The following is a 13050-nucleotide window of genomic DNA, read 5'->3' on the forward strand; positions in this document are numbered from 1 at the left end:
CCTCGGAGGGACACAGGCTGCAGCACAGATGCTGCCCGACACCCACTCCCCATGCCACCATCCAGCCCTGCCTCGAAACTTTTGGGACTGTTTAGTATGAGGAAGAGGAGGCTTAGGGGAGACCTCATCACTCTCTACAACTTTGTGAAAGGACACTGTAGAGAGGTTGGTGCTGGTCTCTTCTCACAGGTAATTAGTGACAGAACGAGAGGGAATGTCTTCAAGCTCCAACAGGGTAGGTTTAGATTGAACATTAGGAAAGAATTTTTCACCGAAAGAGTGGTCGGGCATTGGAACAGGCTGCCCAGGGAGGGGGTGGAGTCACCATCCCTGGCTGTGTTTAAGGGCCATTTAGATGCAGTGCTGAGGGACATGGTGTAGGGGAGGACTTTGTAGAGTAGGGGAGATGGTTGGACTCGATGATCCCAAGGGTCTCTTCCAACCTAGACGATTCTATGATTCTATGATTCTATGAAACCCGTCCCCAAGGACCACCCAAGGATGAGGGCTACCAACGAAGGAGCCCACAAGCCCTGGGGCAACTGGAGTGACTTGCCTGATGTCGTAGCCGTACATGTCCTTCTCCGGCCGCCCGTGGATGATCCAGTGAGCCAGCTCCCTCCCGCAGCCACCTCCCAGCATCATCCCTGGAGGGGGAAGAGATGAGGAGCCAGATGAGGCCAACAGAGCGGGCTGTGGGAGCAGGCTCTGCCCGGGATATGCTGCCCACACTGGGATGCCCGAGGTGTGATCCCTTCAGGTCTCTCTTACCAGCGCTGTTGAAGCCACAGCCAAGGAAGAAGCCTCGGACCTCTGGGGCTTCCCCCATGAGAGGCTTGTGGTCGGCAGTGAACGACTCTGCAAGACAGAAAGAGGAATGTGACGGCGAGACCAGGATGGGCGTTTTGAGGATACACACACTTCAGGAGCAGATTCCTACAGCTTCCCATGCTGGCCTTGGCCTTCTACTGCTTCTACTGGGGCGAGAGCTGGAGGACACTGAGGACTTCCCAGCATCTCAGCTTGGACATCCCCACCAGCGTGGCTCCAGCAGCACCCAGGCAGTGGAGACCAAACGGTTGCCCCAAAACTGGGATGCCCAGCATCACTCAGGGGTCTTGTGCAGCCTCCTGAAGCAAATATCCATACATATATATGCATATATTTGCCTCAGAAGCTTGCATGAGCATGCATGCACACACACATGTATATATACACATCACACTGCTGGTGGCAGAGGCAGGTGCTGGTGGCACAAAGCTCCTTTGCAGCTCCACACCATGCACAGCCTGTCCCTGCACTGTCCAGACCCTGGGCTGGGGGTAACCGTGTCCTCCACCCCCCCAGGGGGCTCGGCAGTGCCAGCATTGCTGGGGGGAGGACCTCAGTGTTAGGGTTTAGGCTGAACATTGGTGAAGCAGAACGAATCCCCAACCAGAAGGTGCAGAAGGTGCTGTGGTGGCAGAAGCAGCCTCTTGCTTTCTCCCAGTCCCTCACTCAGGGGGGCTGGCACCGACCCGTTCAACGCCATCGGGGCCATATTTCATTATGATGACTATTTTTCACCTTCATCGATTTCCATTGGGAAATGTCATCAGTTTAAGCTACTTTATTCAGCTGAGGGATTGCTGCTGATGTTGCCCAAAGCTCCTGTGCTGATGATGTCTCACGCTGCCAGCTCCTGCCCCCCACAGGGTTATCAACCACGGGTCCCCGTCCAAATCCCCGCTAGGAAGGACAGAGAACACCCTGACAGAGGTGTGCAACCCTCCTCCCTCATTTATGGTGGTTTCTCCATCCGTGTGAAAGCAGAGAGGGGAGGCAGAGTTCAGTCTGCTCCTTCCCCCCCCAGCAATGCCCACCTTGTTTCCCACCATCTCCATGCCCAGGAGAAGCCAAGAGCGGAGCCAGAAGAACATTTCCACTTTCACCAAAGCAGTTTCTCCCGTGCCAATATCCCCATCCACATACGCCAGGCTACAAATTCATTGAATTACTGCAGAAACACCCAAATCTCCTCCCTGTCACCAGTGGTGCACACCTACCCTCATGGCTTTGCACTGGGACAGATGCTGAGTGCTCACAGGGGACCTTGGCCCGCTCAGCTCCAAGGCTGGATCAGCAGCCAGGGCAGAAAGAGCTTAAATCACTCCAATTCGGGGCTGCTTTCACCCCCTTTCCCTGGAGCACAGCGTGGTAGCTGCTCTGGTGGTGAAATATTGACTGCGCAGCAGAAAGGACAAGTGTTTGGTGTTTGCTTCAGCCCAGTGCCGCTCAGCCATCACCAGCAAACCAGGTGCTGGTTTAAATCAAAAACTAGAAAAGGAGGAGGCACTGACCCTTTGGAAATTATATTTCTGTACTACAAATACTCGACATATATCCATAAGGAGTCAGCTCCCCTCCGGAGGCCACCAGCTCTGCTTACACCATGGTTTCACCAAACCCCTCATACCCCAGGGCCGATGCCTCCACCTTGTACATGTCATGTTTTATCTGCCGCGGGGCAGGAGATGTGCCCTACTTTCCCCTTGTACAGCAGCTCCCTCCCTCCCCCAGGGCCTTGAGGGTTTCCCTTTAAGTGCTTCAGCAAAAAAGGAATTTTTTATATATATATTATTTTTTTTTTCTTTATCATGCGGTGGATTTCAAGGCCAAACCAAGTGTGCAGGGCTCGGGTTCAAGGGCTGGCATCACCTCCAGCTGCCACTGCATGGATTTCAAGGTCAAACCAAGTGTGCAGGGCTCGGGTTTGAGGGCTGGCATCACCTCCAGCTGCCACTGCAGTGATGCTACGGCCTTTAACTGCCTGGGATGGAAAACTGGGCAAATCTAATATCAGAAGCAAGTCGTAAAAATAAAAATATAAGATCACGCTTGGTAAAACAGTGGCCGCTGCTTGAAAAAAAGCCTGCCCCTTCATTCCCCAGTCCACAGCCCAGAAGCAAGTCGTAAAAATAAAAATATAAGATCACGCTTGGTAAAACAGTGGCCGCTGCTTGAAAAAAAGCCTGCCCCTTCATTCCCCAGTCCAGTGGCCACAACATCGTCTGTAACTCTGTGCCAGTCACTCCAATGCTTTTGGACCAAGGCAATAAGCTTCCCAGATATTTCTCCAGCGAGGCCAAGCCTGGGATGCCACCCCTTGGAAGATGACACCATTGCAGCCAGACGGCAGCTGCTTTCTCTGTGCTCAGAGAGGTTTTCTCTCTCCCTGGGTTATGAAGTTTCCCCTTGCCTCCACTGAGGTCCTTGGAGGGACACAGCCACCCCGGTGCCACCGCTGTCACATTACCTGGCCCGCAGACGGTGGATTTAATGCCCGTTTTCTCCAGCACCGGCACCCTGTTCACAGCACCTTCGATGTGTTGTGTGAAAACATCCCAGTCCAGATCAAAGAGACCGAAAGCAAATTTTTCAGACACCTGAAGATAGGAGACAGGAATCAGGACACAAAACAGAGGATAGCTGAGGGTGTAAGAACTTCTCAGCTCTGGCAGCCTCAGAGGCCGTAGAAAATTGAGGCTGCTTTGCAGACTTTGGTTTCTTTGGGTTTTCAAGAACAGCCCAGCTGAGCCAAAGGTCTGGGACAGAGACACGTGGACAAAGGGATGATGTAGAAGGGGAGGGACTGCATGATGACCTCTAAATCCCCCCAGCCCAGCCTTTTCATCTCATTCCTGCTGCCTCTGCATCTCCTATCTGTGCCACAGACAGACCCAAAGGGAAGATGCTGCCCTGTGCTTCCCCGCCGGCCGCACGGAGGTTGGTACCCGCAGGATGCGGGGGCTGAGGCGCTCCCGCCTGCGCCCACCCCTCCGAGATGGATTCCCTGGAAACCTGCCTCGTTCCCCCAGGAAACCTCCCAGCATGGCTCACCTCCTCCCAGAAGATGGGGTTTGACTCATATCCGCCCACGGAAAGGGCATCGCCTTGGAGACGGAGATAGACCGAGGCGTCGTGATCGCGAACGTTCGGCATGTTCTGAAAAACGGGGAGGGGGAGCGGAGGGGTGAGAGGGGGCCAAGAGCTGCAGAGAGACCCCAACATCGCCCCAGCATCATCCCAGTGATGAGTGGGATGAGCTGGGAGTCTGGGGCAGAGGGTCAGTGCCCGCAGCAGTGACCCACTGAGGATGGGAGCAGCAGTGTCTCCGTGGATGTCCCCACAGACCCAAAATCTGGGCGCCCACCTTGCCCCAAGGGGAGGGCACCCCACTCAGCTCCACCAAACCCAGCCAAACCACGGGCAAAGAGGCAGCTTCACCACGCCTGAGCCCAGGCACCCAAGCTGGAAGCCAAACCCTACACAAATCCTGCCTAATTAGCAGCTGACGAACTCCAGGTTGGCAGGCAGGAGCTGTACTGGGAGGGCATTTGCACTGGCATCAGGGGGAGAGCAGTCTCAGCTCTCTGGTGGCACCAGCAGCACCAGGGATGCTCCAGGGAGTGGGAGCAGCTGCTGTGGTTGGTCCCAGCTTGGGAAGCATCCCTCCTCCACCACCCACCTCCACAGTGGGATGCAGCAGCCCAACAGGCAGGCAGCAGCGCGCAAAGAATGAGGGATTTGTTCTTATCAATAATGGATAGAGAAACATTTAGACAGCACGGCAGCATTGGTGTAGGGCCTGCTGCAATTCGTGTCGGCAAGCAGGATTAAGCAGGTTGAGCAGAAGGCAGAGGGGTCTGCAAGCTGCAGCCTCCTCTCTGAAAAGTCTCTTTCTCGTCGCGTTTGGGAGAAAGAGACCCACTCAGGGCACAGTGGAGTTACTGGGATGTAAATGGAATCATTGACACCAGCACTTCTTAAAATGAGACACCCCGGACTGAGAAGTCTGACACAGGCTGTGTCAGTGGGAATGGAAACTACATAATGTCACCCCCAGAGCCCCGGTGCCTGAGTGAAGGAAGTTCTCCTTCGACTCCTGAACAATCCTCTGCAGCCGGACGGCAGGAACAGACTTGTTGGGAGAGTTTAGAAACGCTCAGGGAGCTCCACCTCTGCCTGCCAGCCACGGGGGCTTGTTCAGAAAGTGCTCGGTGTCTTTATGAACGCTGCTATCAGACACCAAACACAGCAGAAACCCTATAATAATTCTACTGAGATAAAAAATAAAATTAAGAAAATTATCCTGCTTGTCATAACATTGTTAAATATTAAATATGACTCTATTAAAGGTAGTCTGATAGTCCTTGTAGGAGGAGAAGTGCTGGGTGTGCACCTCCCCAGGTGCAGAGCTTGACCCAGCAGCACACGCTGAAGGTAGGAATATGATGGGGGGGTTCCCTAGGTCTGGGGCTGCAGGAGGGGGTCTGTCCTGTCTCACCCTGCTGTGTGCAGGGGGGCACAGGAGCCGATCTGGAGCTGCAGAGGACTCACCTGGATGCCCTCGATGCGCTCGGTCACCACGTAGGCATGATGCATCCCCACCAGTGGCACATGGACACCGGCCAGTTGGCCCAGGGCTCGTGCCCACACGCCTGCAGAGAGAGCAGCCCCATGCTGAGCACCCCAGAGACCTGCTGTGGTCCGGGGGTTACAGCCAGATGGGGGGGACAAGAGCTGACGCAGACCCTCCATCCGGCTCATGGGATGCAAAGCCACCTCCTGTGGTCACCCACCCGGTCCCCCACCTTCCCCCCTGCGCCCCACACCTGCACAGTTCACCACGCAGGGAGTCTGGATGGTCCCGTGGGCCGTCTCCACCGCGTACACCCTCTTCACCCCAAAATCATCAGTTTTGACCTGGATGCCGGTGACCGGGCAGTTCTCGATGATCTGGTGGCAGAGGAAGGGCAGCAGAGTCAGGGCAGGGGCACAAGGGCAGGGGGACAACCTGGCTCGCCCCACATAGACCCCCCCAAAACTGGGATAGGTGAATCCAAGCAGCCATCTGGTACTGGCCATCTCCTTTTCCCAACAACTATTACTGTTACTGCTGGTAACAACGGTTTAAGCCTTAATTGCAGGTTAAACCACTGCTCTGTGCCCCACCGCCGCAGGGGGTGTGTGTTATTTACATGCACACAAGCAAAGACACACATCAAGGTTGGGCTGGTAGTTCCAGCCTCAAGGAATGGATTGTTACCTGACCCTAAAACCTCTGCTCTCCCAAGGAACCTGCCTTGGCACTGCCTCGACTTGTTCCTAAAGGTCTTTTTTTCACCCTGTATTTTCCCTGGATCTCATGGTTCCTGCCAGCTTTGTTGCTGTGACCCAAACAGCGAAGCCAAAGAGGACAACACCCTTCTTGGGCAAAAACCTGACGCTGCAGGAGCAGTGGGAAAGGAGGAGATGGAGAAAGCAGAAGAGGAAATCTCCTCCCAGGGTCAAGAGGTGTTAACGAGTAATTACTAATTAGGAACTACCGTAGCGCCTCTGGCAGTTGCTGCTCTGGCAAGAGTCGAGCAGGTACCAGCTGGGTCCATGGTGCCATCCTTGGGGACGTACAGGGTGCCGTATAGGTCATCGATGTTCATCAGGGGGTACAGGTCCTTGGTCTGAGATGGGGTCAGGACATAGGACTCCACGCCGTACACCTTCCCCAGCTGCCAAAGGGACAAGAAAACCAGGAGCTCAAGTAGGCAACAAAAGCTTTGCTCAGCCCTGACTACTGGAGGAGGAGGAGACCCCCAGGACACGTTTAGCTCCTAGACAAGCCCAAATTCCAGAGTGGGGTGGGATGGTCTGCAGAGATTTCAAGGAATATGGTCTCATATTCCCAAGCAAGCTGCCTGAGCAGCTGGAAAATGATGTTACTGCTATCTGAAAGGGAAAAAAATCCACAGTTGGCTTTAATTTTGCCTTGATGATCTTTGAGGTCCCTTCCAACCTGAACCATTTGATGACTGCTATGATTTTGCCTACTTTGCCAGCATTTTGCCTGATTTCAGCAGAATCCAGGAGGCTGCCCTGGAAGCATAACCCAGGCCACTCACAGCTCTCCAGGTGGGACAGCAGGGAGGGATGGGCCATTCGGACCCCCGGGGGGCTCCACAACCCTGGGACCCCCAACCTTGCTCCCATGGGCAGGAGATAAATCCCACCTCCCGCGTCCCAGCTGCCCAGAGGACACACCAAGGGGCTTCTCCCTACCGACATGAGCCTCTTGTACTCGTCGAGGCGCTGCTTGTTGGAGGCGATGAAGAGCCCCCCGTTCTCCACCCAACCCGTGTGGAGCCCCGTCTCCTCCGGCAGGTCACGGCTGACCACGTCCCGCGTGTGGGCCAGCAGCTCCACCTCCACGTCGCTGGGACGCAGCTGCCACAGCAAACCTGGCAGGGGGGGACACAGACAGACACAGCCCAGGGGTGGGACAGGGGGCTCCGACACCCCTCCATCACCCAGAGCAGGAGGCAGAGGAGACCCGCCCCCCCCATGTCCCCACGCGTGGCGTTGGGTCCCCCTGTCCGGGCTCTTGCTCCATCTCGTGGTGACGTGGGAGTGCTACAAAATCTCGATTTTCCATTTTCCTTGGGCATTGAATGAATGGGGAAAATAGGATTTCTGGAGCAAACTACCCCAAAAAGAGACAAAACACACCCCCACCCCCACCCCAGAGCTTATTGAATTTACCTCGTCTAGCTCCTCCCTCCCTGCCAAAGAAAATTGGTTTGAAGAAGGTAAAAAAAGAAAAAAAGTGTTGAAATAAAATCTTTCATTTCCCCATGGTCATATAAATTAAAAAAAAAAAAAAAGAAAATTTGGGGGATGTTTTCTTAACAAAATGTTATACATCACAAGGAAAAAATAGAAATTCCCCACATTTAAAGCCAAAACTCTCCAACACACGCAGAGCCAGCCTGTGCAACCACACACTCCACGGACACCAGCACATCCCAAGCCATGGGCATCCCCGTGTCCCCCCCCCGGAGACCCCCGCGCTGTGCCCACCCCCTCACCAGCCGTGTGCCAGGTGGTGCCCGAGGTCAGGCGGTCCCTCTCCAGCAGCACGACGTTGGTGATGCCCTGCTTGGCCAAGTGGTAGGTGGTCTGGCAGCCCAGGCTGCCCCCCCCGACCACCACCACCTCAGCTGAGGACGGGGGGGGCCGGCTGGGCTCCCTGCTCCCGGAGTCTTCCTCCTTCAGTGTCTTCTGGTATGGGACGCTCTTCTTCGCCGTGGGGCCCGTGGCGCTGCTGAAGGACCGGGGGCTTCTCCAGGGGGCTGGCAGGCAACGGGGGGCGGCCGCCCTCAAAGCACAGCTCACGTAGGACATCTCCACCTGCAAATCCCCCCAAAAACACCTCATTGGCAAAGGGTAGGGGACCCCCGACCAGCCTGGTTGCTCCCCACCGTGTGGGTGGGAGCAGCATCTCTGGGTACAAGGGGCTGAGCAGCTCCTGGTGGCAGGATGGAGCCCCAGGGCACGTCCCAGAGGGGGGCTGCTGGGACCCCCTTCCAGCAGGGAACTGGGATCCCTGCTGCACGTGTGTGCTCTCCCAAACACCCTTGGAGGGGCCCCACTTAAAAAAGGGGCTTGGAAAGCCCAGGGCATGGCAATGTGCTCGCTCACGCCTGCAGAAACCACTCTTTTTTCTCGGGTTTTTCTTTTTTTTCCCCTTGGATTCAGGAGCTGTTTGGCCACAATGAAGGCACAAGGTTTGCTCCCTCTCTAGAGAGGGCAGTGCCATGGCTGCTGGTGGGGGACAGGGACAGATCCTGCCTGCAGACACCCCAACCCTGGGTGCAGGGCTCCTGGCCCCGGGGGGGGACATGGCTCGGGGTTCGCTCCAGCCGCATGATTTTGGCTGCACAAGTGGGGTCTCTCAGACCACTGCCACCCCCTCCCACACCAGCCATGGGGCTTGCCCCATAACTCATACCCCTACCAAGCCCACCGCTGGTTGCCTCCAAAGCACCCGTTGTCCCCTCGCTGTCTGTGTCTGTCCGTCCGTCCCCCCCCAGCCCCGACACAAACTCCCGCCGGGGAAATCCCGCGACACCCGCAGGGCTCCACTCACTCTTTCTGGGGCTGGCTTTCCCTCTTCAATGGACCAGGGGGGCCCCTGGCCTTCCTCCAATGCTCTCCTCCTCCTCCTCTTCCGTGCAGGGCTGTCCCCTGCACAAAAAAAAACATTAACCAGCTGGCGAGCGGAGCCAGCCCAGGCGGCTGGGAAATTGGGGGGGTCACCTCCCTCTTACCCCTTCTCCTGGCTCCACGGCGAAGAAGAAAAGTCAGGCAGAGCAAAGAAATTCAAAAGAGGGAAGGAAAATGCTGCTTTTCTTCCCGGCTCGGTGCCCAGCAGAGAACAAACAGCCCAAGTGGGGCCGGCGGGGACTCGCAGCCTCCCGGGCTCGCTCGGCGCTGGCTGGAGCCGTCAGCTGGATGCCAGAAAGCAAACACGGCGAGGAAAGGCACCATCTGACCCTCCTGCTGGAGTTCCCAGCAGTTACATTTTAAGAGACGAATTAAAATAAATTCACACGTTTCCTAAGCCAGAACCCGGGAGCTCAAAGCGAAGGCGGGAACACCAAAAAAATTTTAATTTAGAGGGGTTAGGGAAAATAAACTTTTGATTTAGATCTCCCAGGCTGGAGGTTTATTGTTCCTCCTGCTCAGGACTCACCCCTGAAATTAGGGCCTGTTTGGGCAGGACACACAAGCAACGTGTGCTCTTTAAAGGTGGCTCTGAAAGGGCCGATTCAGGGATGTCAGAGACGAAATTAGGGCCTGTTTGGGCAGGACACACAAGCAACGTGTGCTCTTTAAAGGTGGCTCTGAAGGGGCCGATTCAGGGATGTCAGAGACTGGGATGGAGTCGGGGTTTGGCCAGTGGTTGGTGGGGTCGGGGTCCGAGCAGCATCGGGGTCCCTGCACTGTCCCCCGGGCAGCATTGCCCGCCGGTGGCCCCGTGGAACTAGTGGGGACAGTGTTTTGGGGGGGCTTTTAGCATTCAACAGCACTCTGACCCTGGAAATTGCCCCCCTGCTGCTCCCCACACCTCTGCTCTTGGACATAACACACCATGGTACCCAGTTTGCACCCAAATTCCCCCAGTTTGGGAAGGGTTTGAACAGAAGCAGAGGGGTCTGCTTGTTCCAGCCCCTGTTTCAGGCAGCATTTCTCTCCTTCTCCCAAAGATAAAACCGGTTTCTAAGTTTTACAGAGAGTGCCCCAATTCCTCCAGACTTCTCCATGGACTAATTGCTCAAAATAACCACAGGGATGCAAACAAGTCTAAACTCCTGTTTGCAGTGGGGTGTTTCTGTTTGACAGGCCAGAACCATTTCATCAGCGTGTGCTAATTATAAATACGACCTTTGGGTTAGACCAGACCTAAAACAATACAAGACCAGGTATGCATCCAGCAGCCCGAGCCCTGCACCCAGCTCAGGATGGACAGCAGAGAAAGCGATGGTGACCTCAGGCCCTCCAAGCTCTGGGATGTGGCTCCAGAGAAGGAATGAGAGTGCTTATTTTTATTGATGGTCAGTTCAATATAGATGAAGCCTATGCCAGTTCGATTTTCTCTAGAATGAGTTATAAAATGAAGGAGTGTAGCGGTTCGCAAGCGCCAGCTGGAGTTTTCCAGGTCACAGAAAACATTAAGGCTAATGAAGAACGAATTAGCCAGGCGTGCTGCAAAACTGCAGCTGGTCATGGCGTGCAGGGGACTACGAGCCTGTGCCATCCTCATCCTCATCACCTCCAGAGCCCGGGCAGAGCCGGCTTCACCCTCCCCTGCACTTCAATCTGAATTTTTGGTCTTGGGAAATCATCGCCGGGGCGTGACCCCCCCCCATGGAAATCAGGCTCGATCCTGCACGATCCGGCTGGGCAGAGCTTTTTTTTTTTTTTTTTATCCCCGAGCTCTGCTCTTGGCAACCCCCTGCCTCAGTTTCCCCATCCTGCTTACGCAGCACTTTGGACCCTTGTTTTGGAGTCCACCCAAGGCTGGGCGGCACGGGAGCTGACGTGCCCGCTCGTGCCACGGCACCGGCCCAGGTGGCAGAGGGAGGTGGCCACACGCTGGCCGGCCACAGGCCACCGGGGCCACGGGGCGTGCTCAGGACAGGGACATCGTGGGGTGGTTGTCACACTCTGTGCCACGGAGCTGGACCTGCTGTTTGCAGAGGGCAGCCAGAAAATGCAACCCTCCCCTCCCCAGCACCGTGTTTGCTCAGCAGCAGGGAGATTGTGCCAGCAGCTGCTAGTGCTGAGGGGGGAAATAAATATATAATATAATAAATAAATAAAAAGAAAAGCTGTGTCTGCTGTGTCCCCCCTCCTGGGGCAGGCTGGGGTCCACACAGGGCTGGAGCCAGCTGTGCTAGCCATGGCTGGACATTTATTGTCCTGTTAATGCCCCTGGGAAGGCTGCTCCTGGTCTGGTTACAGTGAATAAATGGCCCATTTATCCCCAAAGCATCTGCCCCCATCAGTGCAAGCCCAGGGGGACGTTTGGCCACGGAACCGAGCAAAATTGCCTTCTCCAGACACCCACTTGGGTGAGGCTGCATCGCTGCCGGCTCCGACCACCCCCCGAGGGTTAGATGTCACCGAGGAGCCAGCCCCTGGGGGGGCAGGGACGTCCCCCGAGGGGTGCAAAGGAAGCAGATTTCTGCATTTACCTGCTCTTGAAGCCACCAGTCGGTTCCAGGCTCTGGTGCTGCAATTTTGCAGCCCAGCTGGGTCGTGGGCACCTGATGGAGATGCCCAACCTGATGCTCATCGCCGGCAGGAGAGCACCCAGGTACCAAAACCTGGTATTTCACACACGGTGCATATTGCAGAGCATCCTTGGGACAGAACAGCAACAACGGGGAAAGGGTTTCTCCCAGGTGGGTGTCATCACCTCGGCCAAGGCTAAATACCTGCCTGAGCAGCACTTTTCCAAATCAGCATCCAAAAGTTAGTGCCCAGCTCGTGTCCTGCTCCTGCGAGTAAAACACCTCTCTCATGGCTACAGCCCTGTTCAGCTGACCCTGTGAAAGCTGAAGTGAGAAGGAGAAAGCACTGGGGACTCCAAGAGCAGAAAAAAAATATACAAGATTATTAATTAAATGGCACAGCAGTTCAGTGGCACCTGGTCTACCTGCTCTGGGGTGAAACCTCCAGCAACTGTGCAACTTCTTTTATTGCTCTGGAAAAGGCTGCTGCACACAGGGCTGAGTGGGATTCTGGAATATGATACTCAGGAGTGACTAAAAGCCATGGAAAATCACACTCCTTCTCTCACCCCGCAGCGGTTCAGCTCGGGCAGGGAGAGGAGCCCCAGGAAAGCAACTGCACGAGAGCAGCTGCTCCAGGAACAAGGAGAAGGAGCTCGAGGGGTGAGTGTCGGCTTCAGCGGCGCCCAGTTGCCAAGAGCCATGTCTGGCACCTCGGGAGAGGTTTACTCTGAGTTTTGGAAGGGTACAGACACTTACAGTTCATGGCAGCAATAGGAAAGGATCCGTCCCTGTGAGCACGTGTCTCCCCTGGACTGGCCAAGCCACCCCTGTGGCCCCAGCACAGCCACGGGGGTTTGAGTGACAAGAACCCCCACATGAGCCCTCTGGCACAGGAAAAACCATGGCTGGAAAAAAAACCTATCAGCAAAATTACACTTTATTTTTTTTTTTTCCCTTGTGGAATTTACTTTGATGTATTGTAACTTAAAAAAAAGGTCTGGAAAAACCACATGCAAAAGGGTTTCTAAGTAGCAGCTAAAGTTTCTATTCCAGCATTACAAGCTATTCCAAATGATTTCCAAATTCCCAGCTAGAAACTATTCCATAAACAAACAGTTTTATCTTTAAACCCCCTCCGCCCTACCCCAGTTAGTGCAGTGCAAAGGAAAAACCCAAGGAATTTACATATTATTTTCCAACGTATCCCATTGCAGTTTTGAATGATCTGCGATGAACTAAAATATATATACAATTTTCTCGCCATCATAAAAAAACATTTCCCTTTCTTATTCACAGATATATATTGTGGCAAATGGCTGAATAATTACTTACAAACAAAACAATCTTTTTTTTAACAAGTTTCTTACAACAGTAAACACAAGAGGGAGAGCTCTCTGGAAGGAAGAAGGGGGATTTGGCAGGGTTGGGGGGGGGA

The 13050-nt window shown here is 54.8% G+C and overlaps 1 protein-coding gene across 1 annotated transcript in view; it reads right to left on the bottom strand.

Annotated features, from left to right (window-relative positions):
• Nucleotides 1-9189, bottom strand: part of SARDH (sarcosine dehydrogenase) — a gene marked incomplete at its 5' end in the record, with an annotated part of 32837 nt that extends 23648 nt beyond the window's left edge. The window contains 11 exons of the mRNA XM_014942734.1: nucleotides 557-647; nucleotides 772-858; nucleotides 3296-3425; nucleotides 3880-3984; nucleotides 5380-5480; nucleotides 5655-5778; nucleotides 6369-6548; nucleotides 7096-7274; nucleotides 7902-8223; nucleotides 8963-9060; nucleotides 9144-9189. Coding sequence (XP_014798220.1) covers nucleotides 557-647; nucleotides 772-858; nucleotides 3296-3425; nucleotides 3880-3984; nucleotides 5380-5480; nucleotides 5655-5778; nucleotides 6369-6548; nucleotides 7096-7274; nucleotides 7902-8223; nucleotides 8963-9060; nucleotides 9144-9189 — 1463 coding nt within the window. The remainder of the gene's footprint in view (nucleotides 1-556; nucleotides 648-771; nucleotides 859-3295; nucleotides 3426-3879; nucleotides 3985-5379; nucleotides 5481-5654; nucleotides 5779-6368; nucleotides 6549-7095; nucleotides 7275-7901; nucleotides 8224-8962; nucleotides 9061-9143) is intronic.
• Nucleotides 9190-13050: the final 3861 nt, after the last annotated feature.

This window comes from Calidris pugnax, unplaced genomic scaffold (assembly GCF_001431845.1).
Source record: "Calidris pugnax isolate Ruff unplaced genomic scaffold, ASM143184v1 scaffold102, whole genome shotgun sequence".
Taxonomy (NCBI): domain Eukaryota; kingdom Metazoa; phylum Chordata; class Aves; order Charadriiformes; family Scolopacidae; genus Calidris; species Calidris pugnax.